This window comes from Lotus japonicus, chromosome 2, assembly GCF_012489685.1.
Source record: "Lotus japonicus ecotype B-129 chromosome 2, LjGifu_v1.2".
Classification (NCBI taxonomy): Eukaryota; Viridiplantae; Streptophyta; class Magnoliopsida; order Fabales; family Fabaceae; genus Lotus; species Lotus japonicus.
The window spans coordinates 67,684,773-67,709,272 of record NC_080042.1 but is presented as its reverse complement, the minus strand read 5'-3'; the positions used below and the strand labels follow the sequence as shown (position 1 = coordinate 67,709,272).

The following is a 24,500-nucleotide window of genomic DNA, read 5'->3' as shown; positions in this document are numbered from 1 at the left end:
GTTCAGCATAAAGTAAATTAGCTAGTTAACATGTTTCAAAAAAAAATTTAATTAACGAAACAAATTCGAATCTTTTCTTTAAAGTACTAAACAAATTCTAATCAATTTCATTGGTTTTGTTTGGACAATCAAATTTATCGGTCGATCAGAACCGATTAACAACATAATCATATATGCCCATGGATTTTTCTGGTAGTTACCACTTACCAATGCTCATCATCAATTCATGTTACATATGCATTTATCATAGATAATTTTGTAGGCCACACATCAAAGTCGTTATCATTATCATTGCCTGGTAAATCTAATTAATTTAAGATTGATGAATCCCTGCTATATAATTCACGTGATTAGTAGCCAAATTCCAAACTAGTCAAGGTATGTGAGCATTCAGGATTGGGAGGGACCATTAGCCACTAGGAAACTAGAAAAGGAAAGGGGTGTGAGAATTAATAAATGTGGATGTGGATATGGCTTTTTTACTATTTGAACATCAACATTCAACCTCCTTTCCTATGCTAATGTACTCGGAATAGTAGTAGGTCCAATCCACGGAGCAGGATGAATGATGGCGTGTGTGCACTGCAGAATGAGGATCTTGTATGAGGGTTCTTTCTTTAAACTGAAGGGATTTTTTTTAGGGGAGGGTATCACCGTGACAGCCGTTATTAATCAATTTGTCGCGGGTGCTCATCCTAAAAAATAAATGACTAGCCACAAAATGCACTCCAAATCTATAAGTGAGGATTAGACTCCCAACCTCATGGTTAAGAAATGGGGTGAACTTACCATCACGTCGTACATTGTGGTTATGAGATATTCTTTCTAATGATTATTTGAACAAATTAACAACAATTTTGTGTATGTTGAATGCATTAATTAACGTCATGAATTGCTTCATCAATCCCTAATTATAAGACATATACTTGACATAGCCAATGACGAGAGATATTAAATGTCGAGAGGGGGTAAAATTATTTAGTATGGGATCTTGGAACTGATCTCAGAACATTTTGTTAGTAGTATGAATATAAGATTATAAACATTTTTCCCTAACAAGGCAACATTGTGAAGCCGAAATGTATGGAAACTCATTCCACTCATATGTTTTGTTTGGATGTAGAGGTAAAATTAAAAATGAGAGGAGAGAATATGAGAGAAATGAATGTAAGAGGAAATAATATAAGTAAAAAATCAAATGGTTTTGAAGTTGTTTAAATTGATAGAAAAAGAAGAGAGAATGAAATGAAAAATAAATGTAATATTGAGATAATTATTACCTTGCCATATATAAATTTCTAAACATAAAAGGTGACCTCAGTTTAATAAGAATTGAAAAATAATAAGTAATGTTAACATTTACGCATATCAAGCCAACTTTAATAGGTTCAACTTGTTTTTTCATAGACTCTGCAGGGAAAACTGAATATATACTGTAGTTGTAAGGTTTTACTTACCCCGTCATTTTTTTTAGTATTCCAAACACATAAAAAAGATATTTTCTACACATGATTCATCCTACCAACTTCCATCCTTCCAAAATACATTCAAGCAAACATAGCAATAGGGTTTGGCCTTGCCACTTGATCCAATTAAGCAAGATGAATGCCCTTATAACCATGATCCTTCCAAATAATATGCTTAATAGTAGTGTATTTGGTCATAAATATAAAAATTTATAGAATTTCAAACCCACATCAAAGCATTAGTGGCTGAAGCAAGCAACTAGTATAATGTTAGAGCATCATCATCCAAGCAACCCACTAGAGTTTCTAATTTAAATTTTATATCATTCGTTACAATTTTTCATAGAACCACATCATCTACATCATTTTAACCAACTTTACTAAAAGTTTTCACTTCAATTAAGCAATTCTAAAAAGTTTCTCTATTAACCCTACAATTAAATTTACAATTCTAACCAAATTATAATATTAATATTTGATCCTTTTTTCAACAATTTTGAGTTGCTCTCTGTAGCAACTCTGAAATGCCACAGTGGAGCAACCAATAACCTTCAACAGTGAGAGCAACTCTAGATATGAAGAGTGTCAGAGATCAACTTTCAACTTCTTACCGTTGCATATACTCTTAGGCGCGTGCAAATGTTATCATTTTAAAGATTTTTTATATCTTTAAAACTGTGAAGATGAAGATCACAATCCCGAAGTTTAAAGCAACATGGATAAACCTCATCTTAAAGAGAATACTTTTCACAAAGAATCGTGTCAAGAACCTTTTTATAAAGTACTTTTATACACACTCTCAAGTCTTACCGACCTAACATGCTTCCACGACACACGACAAGCCTTTGGGTGTGAAAACTCTATAACACATCCGTCCACCCACACTCAACACCAAAGCAAACAAAAGCTGAGACTCTGACCTCACACACATGCACTGATACGTCTCCACACAACACACCATCACACACAACACACAATGCACCTTCCCTTCTCTTCTTCCTAGTCCCACCACCCCACCTCCTTTTCTATGCGCACTTCTCACCCTCATCACCATCATCTTTACCCCCTTTCCAAAATTGCTTCTCTCGTCAATTCATTCCACCTTTCTAGCCGCCACCAAAAACAACATCACTTTACATCACATTTAACTACTTAACTTTCAAAAAAAATCACTTTTTCTTCAAAAAAATCACTTTTTCTTCTTTCACCATTAGTCTCCAACCCAAGTGAAAAAGCTCATTTCTTTTCAAGAATCCGTGGCTATCCCTCATCCAATACCTCATTTTTCTCCCAATAATTGAAGATTGAGTCACACCCCATAAAACTTCAAACTTCACAGTTGAGCAAGAACAAGAACAAGAACCAGAAGAACAAAGCTTGATGCCAATTCTGGAATCTGGGTATTGTCCAAGTTCAAATTTTTCGAAATGGGTTGCATTTATTCAAGGGTATGCATTGGTGACACTTGCAGAGGCTCAAGCGTCAATGGTGACCCAGTTGTGAGAACTGCCATAGGTGAAGCTGCTGAGTTCTCAGAAGCTTCTTCTGATGTTCAGGAAGGTGAAATCAGAGACCAGTTGAACCAATTGAGCTTGACCAGAGACCCTGAAGCTGGAATCAGAAGGCTTGCTAGGGTTTCAGCTCAGTTTCTTCCCCCTGATGGTTCAAGAGTAGTGAAGGTTCCTTCAAACAACTTTGAATTGCGTTACTCTTTCTTGTCTCAGCGTGGTTACTACCCTGATGCCCTTGATAAGGCTAACCAGGACAGTTTCTGCATTCATACCCCATTTGGGACTAACCCTGAGGACAATTTCTTTGGTGTTTTTGATGGGCATGGTGAATTCGGAGCGTTGTGTTCGCAGTTTGTGAAGCAGAAGGTGTGTGAGAATTTGCTGAGGAATTCTAAGCTTCATGTTGATGCTGTGGAGGCTTGTCATGCTGCTTTCTTGACCACGAATTCGCAGCTTCATGCTGATGTTTTGGATGATAGTATGAGTGGTACTACGGCGATCACGGTGTTGGTGAGGGGGAAGACGATGTATGTTGCGAATTGCGGGGATTCGAGGGCTGTGATTGCTGAGAGGAGAGGGAAGGATATTGTGGCGGTTGATTTGTCTGTTGATCAGACTCCTTTTAGGAATGATGAGCTTGAGAGGGTGAAGCTTTGTGGAGCTAGAGTGCTTACATTGGATCAGATTGAAGGGCTGAAGGACCCTGATGTTCAGTGTTGGGGGACTGAAGAGGATGATGATGGTGATCCTCCTAGGTTGTGGGTGCCTAATGGAATGTACCCGGGTACCGCTTTTACAAGGAGCATAGGGGATTCTATTGCTGAGACTATTGGGGTTGTTGCTAACCCTGAGATTGTTGTCTTTGAGCTCACACAGAACCACCCTTTTTTTGTGCTTGCCAGTGATGGGGTGTTTGAGTTTCTCTCTAGCCAGACAGTGGTTGAAATGGTAAAGTCTTTATTATGCTTCTTCCTTTCTCTCCCTTCCTTTTAAATCAGGATTAGTATTATGCAAGAGCATATATTCTTGCCTTTTACTCTTTCTATTGTTAGATTTGCTTTTGGGTCTGCTGAAAAGGCAAGTTAGTGGCAACGTTATTATTATCACATTTCAGTAGCAATCACTAATGGGAATAATTGACATACTTGAAATAAGGAATTAGGAATTCTCTCTTACAAACAATTATGCAATGAGTGACTTTTTTAATAGAAAAGTCACCCATGAGCATAATAAATCTTCTAGGAAACTAAGGGAAACAAGATTGTCCCATAAAAGGAATGTTAAAGGAAATTCACTGCTAACATTTCTGGAATTGTGCTCCAGTGAAGTACACTAGACTGAAGCTTAAGGAGCACAGTGCTAAAACATTTTAGTATCCCTCCTATGTGCAAAACCATGAGTGAATGAAACTGTTTATGTGGGGGCATTGTTCAGAATTATCACTTTTTGGTCATAATTTACAAAATTAATCATGTTTATTTTATTTTATTTTACAAAATGAGGGAAAGCAATTGAAGCCATTTCTGTTTTAAGCACAATTGGGATTTTCCGAATTGAAGGTACTGTCCAAATGAGTCCAAGGTTACCATTTAGTGATCAAAGTTGTTTTGAAGCGAAACTAGTGATTTTTTGGGAGGGTGCAATTATGCAACAACCCGACAAGAATTGGAATTTCATTGATTTTAGTCTCTAAATTGTTGAATTTTATAATTTTTACTTTTGTTCCCAACTAATCACAATTCATGGGTTATGCTCTAAATTTAGCCTGTACATCTAATAATTGAAACGTGTAAGAATTAATTGTAAACTTAATGTTTTGCTTTTGGTAATTCAGAGCTATATGACTATATGAGGATTTTTTTATCTAGCAAATCATTCTCATTCATGTAGGATGTATAAGGAAATAAAACATAAGCCCTACCACTATGTTGGTGTACGGGTATTTTCTCTCTAGTGAGATGCTTTGTTCATAAAAGGTTGGATACAGACTAGATGGAGACATCAGTTACTTCCAACCCATCTTTCCGAAATTCAAATTTAAGCATAAGGCTAACCTTATGGTTCAGATAATGATACATATGGATGACCATGTGCATTTGGCTGTAGAACAACTAAGTTCTGTAAATTTAATGCAAAGCATCTAAATGAACCTAGATTTCATCTGCCATTCAATTTGAGTCAAATGTTTCATCTCTTAATTTGCCATTATGCTTTCAGGTTGCAAAGTTCAAAGATCCCCGTGATGCTTGTGCTGCAATAGTGGCAGAATCTTATCGACTTTGGCTACAGTATGAAACTCGTACAGATGATATTACAGTCATCATTGTGCACGTAAATGGGCTGACTGAAGTATGATCCCGCTTCTATTCTTGTATTCTATTTCCTAGAAATATTCATTCCCCTTTTTCATTTTTAGTAAATAACCTAGTTTTTTATTTATTTAATTCAGCCTGCTGTTGGTCAGTCAGCAAGTTATGGTAATGTTTTCGCAACCACCATGCCTCAAGTTGTAGAGGTGACAGGATCTGAATCCCCTTCCACCTTTGGCTGGAATGCTAGGAACCCTCGTGTAAGGCATGACTTGTCAAGGGCACGCATCAGAGCAATTGAAAGTTCCCTAGAGAATGGACAAACATGGATTCCTCCATCTTCAGCCCACCGAAAGACATGGGAGGAAGAAGTAAACCCTAATTTAACTTTGCCTTTACAATTGAGTTAGCTCCTCAATTTTTCCTTTTTACTTGACATTGATAATAACATTGTTATGTTAGTATAAATTCGTAAATTTAATTTCTCCCATTGAGAAGTTCATGAATTGTGAACCTTGATTGTGCTTCATCTTCATCTGCCACAGGCACACATAGAACAGGCATTGCATGATCATTTTCTCTTCCGGAAGCTTACTGATTCTCAGTGTCATGTTTTATTGGATTGCATGCAAAGAGTTGAGGTACAACCTGGGGATATTATTGTCAAACAGGTCAGTTTTCTAGTTGAAACTTGAAAATTCTTGAGTGCCATTGTTACCTTTTGTATATTTTTCTGGCTGAATGGAGTTTACTATTCTTGACTGAAACTTACACTGGATCTTATTAAAATTTCTCTTGTGGAGTAGTGCTAGCAAACACAGAAACACTCTCCAATGCACTCGTTTCAGCATTATCTCTTTTATCGGGAAAAATTCATGTGGGTCCTTCCAAATTGTGTCTGGGACCCACCAAAGTAGGGGTGAGACCCGTATGATTTAGTGGATCCCGCATGAGTTCTAACCAATGAGAGAGTTTGTTGAAAAGAATGTGTTACACTTCTCTTTATTCTTGCCTCAATTGGATTTTATAATTGCACAAAGTGTGACAAAAACTATACTTGCAGGGTGGTGAAGGTGACTGTTTTTATGTTGTTGGCAGTGGAGAATTTGACGTCTTGGCAACTCAGGTTTATAACATTGTCATTTGATTGCAGTAGTGATGGGTGAACACATTCTTATAGGCAAATTTGTAAATATTCCTAGCCAGAGACAAAATCCTGCTGTTGCACCTGCAGGATTTCTAGATATTTCTGTTTTCAAGTCAGCAATTTTTCATTCATGATAAAGTTGAAGCGCAGATGTAACCTCTTTTGAAAACCATCTTTTTGTTATTTTTAAAGCCCAGTTCCGAACTCCAGCTCTTATAATTGGCTTTGCCCTTGGTATAGTCAAAACATGAAATCATATTTTCAAGGTCTGGGGTCATATCATGAATGCTGCTTGGACCTGGTCGATTCTCAAATTATATTTTTTTTGTATTGTCAATGAGATTTGTTACAAACTTACAATTCTAATTCAACATTTTTCTCAATGGCAGGAGGAAAAGGATGGTGAGGTACCTAGGGTTTTGCAGCGCTACACAGCTGAAAAACTATCATGCTTTGGAGAACTTGCTTTAATGTGAGTCACACAACCATTTTTTTTCCTTCTTGTGGTCCTTTTACTAAATTGAAGTAGTTGTTTTTAGCATGAAAAATATCTGAGTATGAGGCCACTCAAGTTTCCTTCTAAGACAATATTAGTTTTTCGCATAGTAAATTTGCAACTTTTGGCATTTACAGGTATAATAAACCACTCCAGGCTTCTGTACGTGCTGTAACAGAAGGAACTCTTTGGGCTTTAAAGCGAGAAGATTTTCGAGGGATTTTAATGTCAGAATTCTCTAACTTATCTTCGTTAAAGTTGCTTCGGTCTGTAGATCTCCTCTCAAGGTTGTCAATTTTGCAACTGAGTCAGATTTCGGACTCCCTCTCTGAAGTTCCTTTCTCAAGTGGGCAAACAATAATTGATAAAGTAAGCTTTCACTTGGTTACTTGTGTCCATTTGTTCCTCTGTTCTATTCTTATAGTCATTCAGTATGTCTTTGCAGAATGAAGTCCTTGCATTATACATTATCCAGAAGGGACAAGTGAAAATCACTTTTGATTCTGATTTATTGACAAGTCCAAATGCGTCCAGCCTCAAGCCTGACATCCAAAATGAGGATGGTGATGTACAGAGCATTGGAGAACTGTCAATAGAGAAGCCAGAGGGAAGCTATTTTGGCGAATGGGCACTTCTTGGTGAAAATATTGGCTCCTTGACTGCTGTTGCGGTGGGTGATGTTGTATGTGCTTTACTAACAAAGGACAAATTTGAATCAATTGTTGGCTCCGTGCAAAAGATTTCTCAGGAAGATCTCAAGTATGTTTTAATATGTGCATGTATCAGACAACAACTTTGTGGTTTCTGCTTATTTGCTTATATGCTGCACTTAAAAACAAAGCTTCATATCATTGGCACCATTAATTTGACCATAGGTTGAGGGATGATTTCGAGTTGACTAGAAAAATTGAATTTTCATCCCTTGAGAATGCCCAGCTCTCAGATTTGGTAAGAGGTATTCTGTTGCTTTCCATTTCATTGGTCTTGAGTTCCTCAAATTAGCTAATAGACTTCATTTTGGTAGGAGTGGAGAAAGACCCTATATTCAACTGATTGCTCTGAGATTGGGCTTGCAAGTTTAAGAGACTCAGGTAGATAAATATTTCTCCAATTTCTTGCTTAAAATACCTATGAATATTTTCGATTCCTTCTTAATTAATAAAATTTGAGGGATGATATTAGTGGATGTGGATGTGAAAAAACTTTGGAAACCTAATCTTTTAGTAGCAAAAACACCAAAAGAAAAAGAAACCTGGTGCTATAAGCTTCAACCACGACGAGGTTCTGAGAAGGGCTGGACCCATTATGCGTATATTGTAGGTAGTCTTAGCTTGCATTTGCAAAAGGCTTATTTCAAAAGTTGAACCTGTGACCTTCAATTGTTGCATCAAGGCTCCCATTCTTTTTTAAAATATCAATATATTCTTAAAAAAATTCTGATTTTTTTTTTGTTCTTTGATATCTTGGTGTCTTTTTCCCACATCAATTGATAGCATTTAATGTAGTTGAGAGTGATAAAAATAGTGTATGTTGGAGTATGTTTTTGCTGATCAATTTGCTGCATGGATGCATTGTGCTAGCAGATAATTTGCTTACCATGAAGAGGTTTTCTAAGCCAAAGGTGGAAAGGCTAGGAAAGGAATCACAAGTTTTGAAAGAGAAAGATTTGATCATGGGCATGAGCTCTTCAGTCTGTGTACCACAGGTTTTATGCACTTTTGCTGACCGCATATATGCTGGAATAGTGCTAAATACACACCTCGCTTGCCCTTTGTCTTCCATACTCTCAAGTCCTTTTAGTGAATCAGCAGCACAGTTTTGTGCTGCTTCTGTTGTTACTGCCTTAGAAGACTTGCACAAGGTTCGGTATCTAGAATCATTCTTTTTCCGTGTTTAATTTGCCTCCTTTGGCTAGTGACTCAGGTTATCTTACTTTTCTTCTTTCATGCTTTCATCTTTGGATTTCAGAAAGGTGTTCTCTACAGAGGTGTGTCACCTGATGTTTTGATGTTGGAGCAAACAGGACAGATACAGGTTTGGAAATTTTGATTTTATTGTTTTTCACCATATTCATGTTTATTAGTGTTATTGATAGTGAATCAGTCATGGAGTAATGCCAGATGGCGATGAAGCAAACAATGGACGCATGGCAGCCATATTAGAGAACTATATAATAAGCATAGTATAAAATGATACAAATCTAACTACTTATATCAAGAATAATGAAGATAATTAAAACGTTTTCTAAAATATCAAACTTACTAAAAGTATCAAAATTCACAAACTCAAGTATAAATGCAATCAAGGGCAGAGCCGAGATTTAGTGCGAAGGACATTGAGAGTAAAGGCTACATGTCTTCAAACATTCAAGTTAAAAGAAAACCTATCTATCATGCAATATAAGCATAAATTTGAAATACATTCAATTCTGTTAGTCATAGAGGAAGGCCAGTAGAAACAAAAGTCTATCAGAGGAGGGGAAAGGAGAGAGTCAGTCAGTCATGCCATGTGCGCAGTTAGGATTTTCTAACTGTTTGGGGGGAAAACAGAGTTAGAGGTGGTTATAAATAGTTGGGTTGGTTTTGCTAGGGAGTTAGTTAGTTCTGGACTAAGAAATTGTGGAGAGGGTTGGGACTCTTGAATTCCCCAACAACCTGTATCTGTTGCCTAATTCCCAATTAGGGATTAGGGTTCTTGAGCAATAACAGTCAATTCAGTTGTTCACTGTAGATTGGTTCTAACAATTTCTAAATCAACATGCTATGAATTAGTAACTTTCTTAGGAAATACTAAGGTTGCATTTCGAGAAAGCTTATTTGAGTTTATACTATAGCATAAACACTCAAGCATGTGTTTGGTTAACCTTATAAAAATAGTTTATGATTTACATCGTTTTAGCTTATTATGATAAACTTCTCCGACTCGCTTATTAAAAACTTCTTATAGCTATGATCTTTCTTTTAAATTTATTTCAATAAGCTTGTGAATAAGTATTAAGTACTTATGTGATGATTTCTTATTGACAAAAAGCAAAAGCACTGTAAATGTAATTGAATATAAGATAACTAAAAATACAAACCTTCACTCCTTGCAATGTACAGTACTGTTTCAGGGTGTAAAAGTAATTATTGCCATATCTATGCTAAATATTGTAGGTGGTAGGAATATTTATACTGAGGTGGACCATCAATTGTCATATCAGTGGTAAATATACTATGTGTATGTGCTTAAAATATTAAAGATCATTTCCCCACTGCCTCCGCCTCTGACTGCAATAGAAAGAAAAACAGAATACCAAGACAAATACCAAAATATTTGTCTTGATGTCACTAGAAACTAGCAAGTAGCGACAATTACAACAAATCAAGTCATGACTCATGAGGACCATGAATTGAAAATATAATCACCCTCCCCAGTCTAATTTTATTTTGGTTAAGAATGTTTTTGACCCATATAAAATAGCAAATTATTGGTTTTGATCCCTTAAATTTTTCTTTGAAATATATCCCCAAATTTTTGAAATACACATGTTTGAGCCCTGAGAGGGACTAAAGCCAAAATTTGAGTACTGAAAATCGTCATTAGCATCATTAAGTGGGTAATTTTTGGTCCAAAAGTTAAAGCCTTAAAAGAGGGTAGTCATCTCATCCACCATGTGGATCATAGATCTACTATACTACCACACTACAATAGCCCATAGCCATGTTGCAGCCACCCGAAAAACCCTTCGCTCGATCGTCGCTCTTGTACTCTCAATTGCATTTTTTTTTTGTCTGTGTGGCTACAGTAAGAATGAATTCCTATGCGTAGCTAATGAAGTTGTACTTATACTTCCTCATATAGATGACACGCTGACCCAGCTAATGAAGTTGTACTTATACTTATACTTCCTCATATAGATAACGCGCTGACCATACTGTAAGACCTGCCATACCATACACAAGCAGCAATTTTATAACCCTGATGTTCATTTGACTTATGCTGCTATGGACTGATTTTCTTTATTGTCTTAAAACAAACCAGTAGAAAAGGATATCTACATATAACTTTTCATATTTTAGCACAATGTTACTAATTATTCTAAAATATGTGTCACTGTTGCAGCTGGTGGACTTCAGATTTGGAAAGAAGCTTTCTGATGAGAGAACATTCACAGTTTGTGGAATGGCAGATTCGCTAGCTCCTGAGATTGTTTTGGGAAAAGGACACGGTTTCCCTGCTGACTGGTATAAGTAAAACTTGTATAAAACTATTGATTCCCTGCAAACTTCATAATTCCTTCTTCAGTAGCACACTCTTTATTTTTCTTTAAACATAAATGTAACCTAAGTTAATATTCCATTTGCTAAATGTAAATTCATTTGAACTGTTACCAATACATTTCAATTAGACCTGACACACATTTGACATTACATCAAATTGGAGTGCGTGGTGGTTACTGGTTAACATATATGGTCCTATGTTCCTTGACAGCATTATGTGTGGATTTCAAGCTGACAAACTTCATTGATGGTTATATTGCAGGTGGGCGTTGGGAGTTTTAATATATTTTATGTTACGGGGTGAGATGCCATTCGGATCATGGAGAGAAAACGAACTTGATACAGTTGCCAAAATTGCAAAAAGGAAGCTACATCTTCCAGAGACTTTTAGTCCTGAAGCTGTGGATCTCATCTCCAAGGTACATTGCAAGAACTACTCTTGGACAGTATGTGGTATTAGCATGCTTAAAATATTATACATGAAAATTTCTGTGTTACTTATTCTTTTTATTCGACTTATTTCTTCAGTTACTTGAAGTAGATGAAAGCAACAGACTTGGTAGCCAAGGTCCTGATTCTGTCAAGAGTCACCCATGGTTTAATGGTATTGAATGGGAAGGGATTAGACACCACACTTTTCCTGTTCCGCAAGAAATTGTTTCTCGTATAGCGCAGTACTTGGAAGTTCGTTCTGACGACTGTACTGGTTCTCTGGGGCCCCCATTGCAGGAGGTAGAGGTAGAAGAACTTAATGTGCCTGAATGGCTTGAGGACTGGTAGAAGAATGAAAGTTCTAGTTTGTCAAATTTTTGAAGTTTGGCTCTACACCAATATTTACCTTTGCTTTTATGGACAAATTGCAATCCAAGAATGCAATTGACCAGAGAATGCAAAGAGAGCAATAGATCCTGAACATTCCCCTTTGTTCAATCTTTTAGGTGTTCAAAGGTAGATGTAAATGTTCTTTATCCCTTCACATTTTTTATTTACTAATTTTGATTGGTAATTACACTCCTCTGTAAATATTATATAGAGGTACATGATTGAATTTGTCTTAATTTTCAATTGAAATTCAACCAATTTAAGTATCTAACAAATTGTTAACATTGCTTTTGTTTCTCCCTTCCAGAAAAATGCATGTTTGATTTGGGAATTCTTGCTTCTTCTTTTTCTAAATAAGAAAGAACTATTTCATGGTTGTAATCCACAGTGAGTGACCTCAAATATGAAGATGGCTATATAACATAATCATGTTCTCATATGCTTTATGATGGGCACACATGTATTAACATCATTATCTGTTTCAAATTTGTTTATTATTTCACCGCCTTCCCCACACATCAATCAAACCATATCAACCTGATAACGACAAGAATAAACCTACCCCTGAAAGAAATGTAACTAATACTAATATACTATAGTACTGCATTGACAATTGTAATATTAATCATATTTATATAGCAATATTAAGAATTAAGCTATAATGACAAATGGAAGATCAAACAACCAACCGGTGATTAGTTCAAGCAGTACCTAATTACCTAATTGATATCTCTTAAGGTTTCGAGTTTGAGGTTTATGGATAGAAAAACCTCCGCTAAGAGAGTTAGTTCTATCAAAATGTGGATGTTTTGGGCTCGAATAAAATTACCCCATAAAGAATATCTTAAAAAAAAAATGAAAGATCAAAAAGCCTGTTTCTTGAATAAAAAAAACTCTTAAAATAGTTTCAGATGTTATGTAAGCACTCTGTCTTACTATATAGTAGTTGATGATTCTTGATTAACATAATATAAAACAACTGATAGAGTAGGCAAGTAAGGTTGTAAAACGTGGTGGATAGAATACCTCAGGGGTCACACTTGGATTGGAATCATTCATTCAGACATTAAGACAATCAGATATAGCCTATTTGTTGCGTATTTAATTGCATCTCTTACGCCATGAATTAATGCATACTTTGGACACAAGAAATAAGAAATTGGCTACCAACTTCCAAGTATTCATTGCGCAGAAAGCATATATATAATACAACAATTTTTTATTTAATTTCATTTAGTTTCACTCTTTTTGGTGAATATATGTCAATTTTTCAGCCTTATGTGGGCCATGCATAGAATAGAAGTAGAACACATATATTAAGTTTCATTACATTCTAACCATAAAAAACTACTCTAGTTTATTATAAAAAAAAAAAAAAAAAAAACTACTCTAGTTAGGAAAGCTTAATATATTTTTTTAAGCCAGATGTATCTTACTCATAAGGGTGCCCAGTTGGCAAACAACGTGTGGAAAAAGTTCTTAAGTTTGATTCTTGTACAATACACTCGAAGATAGGGATGAAGAGTCTTAATTGTGATTAAATCTTGAATCTGAAATGATTGACATTTAAAATGTGACTGGATTCCGGGTTGTTTAGACCCAAAAACCACATGTATCCTCCACTGATACAATTTTGTTCGAGTCAGGTAAAAACACTATAAACGGCAAAGCTCTTTCTGCCAAGTATTTAACCCAACTGCTTAAGTAAGAACAAGGACTCAACCCCGAGACTTGTGCTTAAGCAATAACAACCCAAAACCAATTAATCTACGCGTTTGTAGTTAGGAAAGCTTCATATGATGTTGTACATATTATAGTTATCATTTAAACTAATGACACTAATCATAGATTTCATTCTATTTTTCAATTGGTTGACTTGAAGCAAGTTGGCTATTTGGTTTTGCAATTTAGTTCATTGGAGGAAAAATTGAATAAAAAAGGGAGCTAGACTTTGAAGGAGATCAGGAGAAAGGAGTTCCAGAATTGGTTAAGTATTAAGACAACAACAAACACGCTTAATCGAATATTACCACTTTAGTTTCTTGAAGTTTCTAGAGCTTTTGGGTTTGATCCATTTTATTACTATTATGAGAAGATAAATGAGTCTCTAATCCTGCTTTTTGGCCTCTTGCTTAAGAAAAGAGTTAAAGAAAACAAAGGGAATAAAAACGAACACGCTTGATTTAAGGAAGGAGCCAAGGGTGGAATTAAAGAACAACACAACACAACTTTTGTAGTGATAACAAGGTGGGGTGGCTCAAGATTGTATTTAACTCTTGTTTTGGACTTGGTAGGCGTCTCAGTCATGATATGACATTGCCAATTTTGTTTTATTCTCAAAGTCATGTACTAACAGGCATTCATATCCTGGTTGGACCAACTTTCACAGTGGAGTTTTTTTCATACACAAGACTCAATATGCAACATTGTTTAGGGCAAAGCAAATATGTACCACTAAAACCAACCACCAATATTTATGAACCTAGAACCAACTGCCACTGTTGCCTAAGTTTGGTTGTTGATAATGTGCAATTTTATATAGCAAAGCATAGTATGACCAATATTAATAGCAATATTATTGAGCACAGCTGCATTAAGCTGCCTTATTGTTGCAAATCAATACAAAATGGATTGTTGCATTCAAATAATCTAGCTTTTAGCATGTTCAGGTCAGCTTAACATTCCTAATCAATTCTAACACTCAGAAGCTACTAACAAAAGCTTCTCCAAAAAATTGATTTTGATTTTAGAATCAATTTTTAAAAGCCAAAAGGATTTCCAAGGGAGTTATTAACACAGCTTTTATGCAGATAGATGGTAAGAATTAAGAAAATAGGAACTGAAACAAAAACAATAAATGTGTACATGCTTGTCTTAACTATATAATTTTCAACAAAAACCGCCTAAAAAGTCTACATGAATCTATCCAAAATCAAACACGTGTACCTCAGGAAGGTGAGGATTAAGGGATTATACATCTAATGGTTGTTCTTTATTCTGGGATTGCTGAGACCTTCTTTCTCTATTTACAAACCATTCAGCTGTTCTTCTTGCAATTGGAAACCAAAGCTGTCTCAGTCTTTCCTCTTTATGATTGTTTTCAGGAAAAGAAGAGTTTCCAAATCTAGACACAGCAGTGATTTCTGACATTGATCTGTTCTCACCATGATTCACATACTTTTGTCCATGATGACTGAAACTCTTTGCAGAATCTGATGCAAAAAGAGGATCGTTATCTGAAACTGATTTAGTCTTGTTCTTGTTTCCTGCACCAAACTTACTCTCAAAGGAAATTTTCCTCTCCATCTCTTCCTTGATGTTCATAATTTGCTCATTATCTATTGCATTTGACTCCAAGTTGTTGAATCTGTTGCTTGATTGATCATGAAGGATCTCTGAATTCAGGAACATGAGGTCTGAAGAGCTCACGTTACTCCAACGATGCTTGAACACAACATCAGATATAGTAATCTTGTGGTTATGTTTATGATAACTATCATCACTTTTTTCTTCTGCTACTTTCTGAATAGGAAACTCTTCTTCCTTAACATCCTTTCCAAATCCAATTTTCCTAAAACTGCCTCCAATACTGAACCTTGATGATGAAGAACCATGATTTTCTTGTTCTCTTTGTACAAAGATATCTATGTTAGATTGATCTTCACCAAGCCCTGATTGGTTTGCTAGCTGCATCCTTAAACTATTTGAGTAAGTGAAGGTTGCCTGATCCTCAGGATTCACCTTGTGCCTGCAAATTGGACATGTTGAGTGTTTCTCAAGCCAGTGGTCTATGCAATCAATATGAAAAGCATGCTTGCACTTTGGCAAAAGCCTGAGAATTTCAACATCTTCAAACTTTGATAGGCACACTGCGCATTCGAGTCCTTCCTTTGAGCCTCTTAGGGAAGAGAATCTGAAGAAAGGGAGTGATTCTATGACAGTCTTGTCAATTCCTGAGAATCTTGACCTTGACCTTAAAAGTGTTGCTTGTTGATTTTGATGAAGAGGATGCGAAATCCTGTTGCGGTTGCATAGTTTCGCCAACATGAGAAGAACGAATGTTACCGAGAACATGACGCCGAGGATTCCTATGACAACAGCAAGGCTAGGTTGGAAATTGGATACAGCATCATCTGGTGATGAATTTGCACTTTGTGCTCTAACATGGATGAACAAGATAGAGAGAACCAAAATTCTAACAACACCTAGTTGAATGTTCATGGTTCTTTCTCCTCAAGCAAGCATTCTATTCTGCAAATAACAAAGCTAATTGGTGGATTGAAGCTTGAAAGCTTGCAATTCTATATATAATTGGGATTGTTTGTGTGCATGGACATTATTATTATAAGCATCTTCCCCCAATAGCAATAACCTTTGTTTTTGTCAGTTTTCTTGGTTTCTTCGTGGACTAAGTTTTGTGTCTCAGTTTGATTCTTCCTTTTAATATATGTTATGAAATTGTTAAATATTGAGTAGTAATGACAAGGTGGGGTGGCACAGGATTGTATTGAACTCTGGTTTTTGACTTGGTAGGCATTATAAGTGACACATGACATGACATAATCACCAATTGTACTAGTTTAATTTATAGGCCATTCTTCTGCTAATAAGACATGGAAGATTTATCATTCTTTCACTTTCAGGTTGAATTTTGAACTTAATCCATTTTTCTAGTTTGTCTGTGACAGGATTGTATTGAGTGTATGAGGCATTGTATTTCCAGATAAATGTCAAAGGTTTATACCATGAAGTTCTAGTTCTAGATATAACCTTTGATGAGAAACAGTCCTAGCTCTAGGTGTAACTTTTATGAAAAGGGTTTAACCGAGCACGTCATGATCAAAGAAAATTAATATAAAGGGTGAGAGATACCATTGAAAACCAAAACAAATTATGGTACAGTACCTTGGAACACAAAAATAAAACAAAATTGTCAAAAGTAGTTTACCCATCAAATTCCACAAAGTCAATGAGTTTTAGTTTTGGAAGACTTTAGTTGAGTTTATTGTATAGCATAAGCGCTCATGTAAGTGTTTGTGAGAGCTTTGAAAATAGCTTATGGTCTACCTATAATCTATTTTTAGCTTATTTTCATAAGTTTTTCAAATTAGCTTTTCCTTTTGTTTGAAATTAGCTTATGAAAAAGAGTTTATATTTATATATAACTTCAGTTTATTTCAATGAAGTTCTCAAATTAACTTATGAATAAACACTTATATGATAAGCACTTAATTAAGTTCTTTACCCAAACACACACTAAAACCAAAGTTTAAATAAGCTTTATTTAAGTTTATCTTATAGGATAACGACTTAAGCAACCGTTTGAAAAGCTTATAAAATAAATTTATGATATACTTACAAGCTTTTTTTCAGCTCAATCTCTATGGCTACTCTTGCATCTTAGGGAATCTATAAAGGCATGGTTTTTTTTTAAAGCTAAGCATGGTTCTTAACTCAACTAAAAGGCCACAAGCTTTCAAAAGATGCTATGATTATGATCTAATAATCAACCTAAAAGTGCATGAAAAATTAAATTAAGTGAGAAAGAAATAATGTGATCTGTCTGCATCTAGTAGCTTTATTTGGAATTGGCGTATTTTCAATGATCATGATCATGAATCTTCACTCTCCTCCCCAGACAACCTGTTATATTCCTGTTAGGTTTTGGATCTTACAATCGATGACCAAGTGAATTGAATTAGTTGTTGCGCTGACTCTGCTAAAATAAGCTTAAAAAATAAAATGTTAAAAAATGATGTCAATACACAAATTCGAAGTTGATTGTGTCAATTATAATACACACATCAATAAAGAACATGCTTGTAAATCAAGTAGATTTTTCCAGGGGTTCTAGTTTAGCCGTTCCACACTTAATCAAGTGATTGAAAATTCGATTCTTATGTCTTGTGAATAAAAATTTACTTAATTAACCCCTACAGTTTAGTATGTTGATGGTGGAATGAAAGATTATAATCTCACAACAATCGGCGGTGGGAAATAGGGACACTTAGTCAAGAAAGAAAAGAAGACATGCTTGTCTTGCTGTTTCCTTATGAAAGCTGTAATGTTCCGAGACTTCGTAGCAAAGAGTTAGAAGGTTAGCTAAACACGTTTGGTCAAAGCAAAAAAATTCCATTGCTTGAATTGAAGGTGACAAGTGACAACAACACAAGCAGAAAAGATAATGCTAATAATAATACGTGATAAATACGAAATTGTTATGCGTGAAATATTGTCCTTTGGCATCTGATCATGTTTAAACTAGGTGGCCCAAAATGTACGAAGTTAATTGCAGCTAAATTTCGTTTTTTTTTGAAACATAATCCATTAATGAAATCGAAGTGGCCAAAGTGGCAATTACATCAGAAAGAACTAAATCCTTATACTCCGGGGAACCTCTTCTATCCAAACATAGTTGGGAAACTTAGAAGAGTCCTTGGCTAAGCGATCAGCCACAGAGTTCCCGAAACGATGAACAAACGACAAACGAAAGCTGTTAAAAGAAGACATCAAGTCTCTACAATCACTAAGAACAAAAATAAAATAGGAAGAGTCATTTCTTCCTTTATTCCAAGACTGAAAAAGCTGCAAACAATCTGTCTCAAACCAAGTATCCAGAAAATGAAGATCAAGAGCCATGGTTATAGCCCACCGGAAAGCCAAAACTTCAGCCAAGAGCGCTGTCGTGGTGTCCACCGGATGAGCGCACGCCGCTGCCATGATCAACCCCTCATGGTTTCTTGCTACCAAGCCAAGACCCGCAACACCTGTCACAAAAGACACATCAAAATTGATCTTAATCACATCCGCACTTGGTGGACTCCACCGCACACCATGCGCAGCGACCCTCGGTGGCACCGTCACTATGGGTGGAGCGACCAACTGTTGTAGCCGCTGAAGCACCCCCTCGGTGGTCGCACTCTGTCCCTGAAAAATAACACGATTTCGCCACTCCCAAATGGTGTACAGCATCGTGAACGCACCTCCCACAGCATCAGCATCATCACACCGGAGAATCTGAGCAAGGAACTCACAGTTTCCGCCACCATCGTCCCGGAAGCGCACTCCAAAGGGGCTTGCCAACCACCACCGTGCCACCACCGGGCAAGTGAAGAAAACATGACAAACGGTCTCAACCCCATCCCTGCAAAAAGGACAAGCATCATCAACCTCTATACCGCGCCTGCAAAGAGCCCCATTCACGGGCAGAATGTTGGCAGCCACCCTCCAAGCGAGCTCTTTGCACCTAGGCAACGCGGCAGCTCTCCAAAGAGCTTTCCAGAAGCTAGCTGGTGGTGGGTGTCCCGTCGAAGATGAAGGTGAATTGCTGGCCCTCTTCTGCCTGACAAACGGATACCCAGATTTGCAAGTGTACACCCCATCTGTTGTCATTGGCCACATGAGAACATCCTGCTTAGGCACCAAAGGGAGAGGCAGCTGAAGTATCTCCCTTGCTGTTGGTGGCCAAAACGCAGCCTCAATAAGGTCCCTCTTCCAAGCCTGAGGTGCATGAGAGATCAAATCTGAAACATGTAAAATATTAGTCTCATGAACAATATTTTCCCTATAAATAAGAGGAACACCACTTGGTAACCAAGAGTGCTTCCAAATTTCAATACTCTTCCCATCACCCACCCTCCACCGTGCTCCATCCTCAAACATCCATCCTGAACGGAAGATGCTCGTCCAAGTATAACTAGGACGTCCATGCTTTTTGTGACGCCCGGGGCCGACGAGGGCGGGGAGTGATCGTTGGTGCAGTGAGGCACGGACAAGGAGCGGCTCCTGGCAGGCTTCTAGGCGGAGGGGCACATGAATGAACCGATCTCGCACCCGAACAATAGGTATTCCGAGGCTGTATAGGTATGGGACTATACAGTCAAGGAGGGCATAAAGGATTTGATTGGTACTACTCATAACAACAAGATGCATCTTCTTTTCGGGAGCCCAACTCATAAAAACTCCATAGTTAAGTGTGCTTGACTTAGAGCAATATTGGGATGGGTGACCTCCTGGGAAGTTTTCCCAAGAAGTGTGCGAGTGAGGACAAAGCGCAGTGAAAAGACTCGTGTTGTTACCGTGAGGCTAGTCGTCAAGTCGGGATGTTACACTTTTTAGCTTCAAGTAAGGAGCACCAAGGGAAATACACTGCTTTGAAAACCTTACTCAAAAGAGAGTGAGGATTATGATATATGCGCCACCAATTTTTCCCCACCAAGGCCAAATTGAAGGCCTTAAAATCACGAAAACCGATACCCCCCTCCATCTTGGAACGACAGAGAGCATCCCACTTGAGCCAATGAATGCCTCTCCGGGAGGCATCCCCGCTCCAGAAAAACCTGCTAATCATATGCTCAATATCTGCACATAAACCATCTGGTAAAATAAAACATGACATAATATAAGAAGGAATGGCTTGTGCTACAGCCTTAATCAGGACCTTTCTCCCTGCACGAGACAGAGAGCGCTCCTTCCAGCCCTTGAGTTTCTTCCAAACCCTTTCTTTAACAAAATTAAATATCTGGCGCTTAGACTTACCAATGATCGTCGGAAGACCCAGATATTTATCGTAGCTCTCTACTGCCTTTACGCCCAACAACTCTTTCAGCTCATTAAAACAGGTACTAGGAACATTGCGGCTACACGAGAGCATCGACTTGTCAAATTAATGACTTGGCCAGAAACTCGTTCATAGACTGTAAGGATATTCCTTATACATTCCGCCTCTTCACGATTGGCCCGAGCAACAATGCTGTCATCTACAAAAAGAAGATGAGAAACAACAGGAGCAGAACGGGCAATTTTTATACCATGCAACGCAGAAGAAGCCATTTCCTTCTCTATAAGAGCGGAGAAAACCTCACCACATAAAATAAAAAGGTACGGAGAAAGGGGATCGCCTTGCCGAAGGCCTCTCACGGGGTCAAAGGGTACCTGTGGGTTCTCATTCAGCATAACTTGGAAGCGCACCGAAGTGACACAATCCATGATCAAAGAGACCCAAGCTGGCGGGAAACCCATTTGGACCACAACACTCTGCAAAAAAGGCCATTCGACCATATCATAGGCTTTTGACATATCTAATTTTAAAGCCATCACACCTTTTCGACCAGAAATTTTCTTTTTCATAAAGTGAAAACATTCGAAGGCAACCAATGTATTGTCCGTAATCAACCGACCAGGAACAAATGCACTTTGTGTGCCACATATAATACCAGGCAATATACATTTGAGCCTATTTGCCATAGTTTTGGTAATTATCTTAAACAACACATTGCACAAACTGATTGGCCTAAATTGATTTGCATGCATAGGTCTCTTAATTTTTGGGATCAAAACAATAAGAGTTTGGTTAATGATACCTGGTGATAGCTCGCCATGCAAAACTTGAAGGCAAAAAAGTGCCACATCATCTCCAATTATATTCCAATACTTCTGAAAAAATAAAGCCGGAAGGCCATCCACCCCGGGAGCCTTAGTTGGTTGCATCATAAACAAAGCTTCCTCAATCTCCTCCCGCGTAAAGGGATCATTTAAGATGTCCAAATGGCCCTGAGTTAAACGGCCAGCTACCAAGGAAGTGGCCTCCTCAATCCGAACCGGACCTGAAGAAGAAAATAAATTCACAAAATAATCGGTTAGTATTCTACCAATGTCAACATCATCGACTATTGTAGATTGCTGGATAAAATTTCGTTAATATTATGTTTGAGTCGTGCGTAGCTGCTCTTTAACAATTGTTATGTCAAATTCTTCTAATCATGTTACATGACTAAATAATAGAGTTAGTTTTACACTGAATGGTTGACGAGGGGTTAAAAGTAGTTGTTTGAACCCTTAAGATCGAGTGTACGATTGTCAAGAGATACACTCTTAGGCGGACATTTTCCTTTATCAAACATGAGTTGATCATGATTGTCTTAATAAATGATGTATATGGCTAAACCAACAAAAAAGTGTTAGTTTTACCGAGTTAATCATTCATTTCCACTATATTAAAACTCAAACGTAATATGTAGCGTTGTCACGTATGTATTTGTTTCGGTCACATCATCCATTTTGTTTAGTCGTAAGCTTTCATTGAAGATCTTTCAATTTTCACTATTGTACATATAACTTTCATTATAAATCTAATTTAAAAGAAAACATTTATTTATTTTTTAATTTAAAGACGTTATAAAACATATAATTAATTACTCAGTCATAAGAATATAAATTATTGATTCTCTCATTTATCTTTAGTGGTTGAAATTTTGTTCAATCTATATTGTACATTATGACTTGTAGGGCCTTTGTACTTTACGATCTTTAAAAACATCTTCTTTATCTATATACTAGTATTTTTACCCGTGCGATGCATGGGGGTTATTCATTTTTGTTTATCGTGTATATTTTTTTCTTTCTAAATTTGTGTTATTTTTATGTTTATTAAAATATAATTTATTATGAATTAAAAGAATAAAATTAATTTTAAACATCAAACATAAATTTGTATCTTTTCAAGTGATGAATGTATTGTTTTTATTTTGTAGAAGCAATATAATTTTATTTTTTATGAATTTTGTACTTACTTATTTTTGTATGAGCTTTGATTAAAAATGTACTCACCACTACGTTGCATAATAAGTCTTTGTTTATGTAAAATACCACCACTTAAATACTCTCAAGTTTCTTTCCAAACAAATTATGCCTTTAAAAACTGATATGATAAGAGTAAAGTAGCAAAAAGTCTTCTAAGATTGTTTGCAGTACTGCAATTCAAAGCTTCTATTACTTCATCAATGTCATATTTATCATCGTTTAATAAACTCATTGTATAACACACGTCCTTGAATGTGTCATATGTAACTTCATATACTTTTCTTATGTCTGGAAATGAATGAGCCCTTCTGTAATATTTAGCATAAGATAATATTCGCTTTTTATAGCCTATAATTTCTCAAAATATTTGTTATTTTTGTTACTTTTATCAAAATAAATTTTAAGAATTAAAATCATAAAATTAAATCTAGATAGAAGAAATCATAAATTTGAAAAAAAAATTACCGAGAAAAAAAAAAACATGAAATAAAAAACCAATTTGTAGACCAAGGAAGTTGTCCAGTATAAAAAGTAGGATTGAATCAAGAGGAAATCATGACAAAATTAAAGAGAAAATTATAGCACATTTAGACATTCTAAGCTAAAACATCAACATCTAATCTCAAGTGTATATGTAGCTGAGTTTGAGCCTTAATTCAATGCAAATACGTCATCTCACGCTATATGACGTGCACATTTTGAATGAGCGGTGTTACTAATTTATATAGTTGTAGGGATGGCTAGTGGAAAATTTACTTTTTGGAGTGATGGTCATATTTAATATTAAAACCACCACCTTTAACTTTTATGTCTTAATATTAATATTAATTAATAACTAATTAAAAATTCTCTAGATCAAAACATATTAATTGTGTCCTATGGAATTCTCTAAATTATATTAACTAAATAATAATGAGCTAAAAAATAATAAACTCATTTGCAAAAAATTCGAGGTAAATAATTAAAGTTTTAATAGAATTAAAAACTATTTACTTTATTACTTATATAGTTGTAGGGAAAAGGGATAATGAGAAGGTTATCTTCTGCATTTGATATAATATTAAGCCCACCACCATCTTTATCTTTTATGAATTAATATTAAAATTAATTATTATTTAACTAATAATTTTATAACCTAAAACTAACTTTGTGTGCCCTATGGAATTTCCTAACTCATATGAACCAAATCATGATAAACACTTTTTTTTTTATATTTTTGAGTAAATAGAAGAAGGATATAGCATGCCATTAATAAGAGGATTGAAACTGTCAAATAGAATTTCAATGGAAAGTGATAGTGAGAAGGTTATTTTTTGAAACGATATCATATTTAATATTAAAATCACCTCTTCAACTTTTAAGATTAATATTAATATTAATTTTTATTTAATTAATTATAATATAAATTAAAACTAATTAATTATGTGTGTCTCAGTGTATGTGACACCCTGAGTGTATGTGTCGCTCTTGGTTTTGGTTCTAGGTCTTCCGCTTTGCTTCCTTGGGTTCTTTCTTTCATATAGGGTGGCTTTTTTTTTGTTTTCTTTTTTAGGGTGATTAAGCAATTGTGTAGTCTTGTGGATGGTTACAGTTTTTTTGTTTTTGTTATCCCCTCTGTCTTTCCGAGCCTAATCTCTTCACACTTTTTTAAATATGAATATATTTGGACTTCCAAAAAACAAATTTACGTGTGTCTCAATAAAGCTATAACTGATATTTATTTGGTGTGTAACTAATATTAACTATGATCTTACAAACAAAGTTTGGTGAAAGTAAAAGGTTATTCCTATGTTTATTTTGGCATTCATATCAAATTTAATGTTAAAACTCCTACCTTTAATTATTAAAGATTAATATTAATACTAATTAAAATATTCAACAAATAAATTTTTATTTACCATGTCTC

At 35.9% G+C, this 24,500-nt stretch overlaps 2 protein-coding genes across 3 annotated transcripts; one reads left to right on the top strand and one right to left on the bottom strand.

Moving 5' to 3' along the window:
* Nucleotides 1–2,399: 2,399 nt before the first annotated feature.
* Nucleotides 2,400–12,295, top strand: LOC130739003 (protein phosphatase 2C and cyclic nucleotide-binding/kinase domain-containing protein). Of its 2 annotated transcripts, XM_057591201.1 has the most exons (15): nt 2,406–3,925; nt 5,195–5,326; nt 5,427–5,657; nt 5,832–5,957; nt 6,350–6,412; nt 6,823–6,905; nt 7,067–7,298; nt 7,375–7,688; nt 7,805–7,877; nt 7,954–8,020; nt 8,513–8,790; nt 8,898–8,963; nt 11,034–11,155; nt 11,454–11,610; nt 11,720–12,295. In XM_057591201.1, exons 1-15 carry the CDS (start codon nt 2,894–2,896, stop codon nt 11,969–11,971), a joined length of 3,228 nt encoding a protein of 1,075 aa, XP_057447184.1. In that variant the 5' UTR covers nt 2,406–2,893; the 3' UTR covers nt 11,972–12,295. The 2 variants fall into 2 exon arrangements, with proteins under 2 accessions (XP_057447185.1, XP_057447184.1); XM_057591202.1 differs by lacking the exons at nt 7,805–7,877; nt 7,954–8,020; nt 8,513–8,790; ... (2 more) ...; nt 11,454–11,610; nt 11,720–12,295 and having other exon boundaries at nt 2,400–3,925; nt 7,362–7,501.
* Nucleotides 12,296–14,837: 2,542 nt separating this feature from the next.
* Nucleotides 14,838–16,426, bottom strand: LOC130739002 (E3 ubiquitin-protein ligase ATL42). Its single transcript, XM_057591200.1, has one exon. The coding sequence runs from the start codon at nt 16,232–16,234 to the stop codon at nt 14,984–14,986; it is 1,251 nt and encodes a 416-aa protein (XP_057447183.1). The 5' UTR covers nt 16,235–16,426; the 3' UTR covers nt 14,838–14,983.
* Nucleotides 16,427–24,500: the final 8,074 nt, after the last annotated feature.

What these genes read in the sequence shown, in the direction of transcription:
- LOC130739003 (XM_057591201.1), top strand. Translation starts at nt 2,894, where the DNA reads ATGGGTTGCATTTATTCAAGGGTATGCATTGGTGACACTTGCAGAGGC. An exon ending in GAAAGACATGGGAGGAAGAA is followed by an intron (nt 5,658 to 5,831) that starts GTAAACCCTAAT and finishes CATCTGCCACAG; the next exon opens with GCACACATAGAACAGGCATT. An exon ending in CACGGTTTCCCTGCTGACTG is followed by an intron (nt 11,156 to 11,453) that starts GTATAAGTAAAA and finishes GTTATATTGCAG; the next exon opens with GTGGGCGTTGGGAGTTTTAA.
- LOC130739002 (XM_057591200.1), bottom strand. Translation starts at nt 16,234, where the DNA reads ATGAACATTCAACTAGGTGTTGTTAGAATTTTGGTTCTCTCTATCTTG.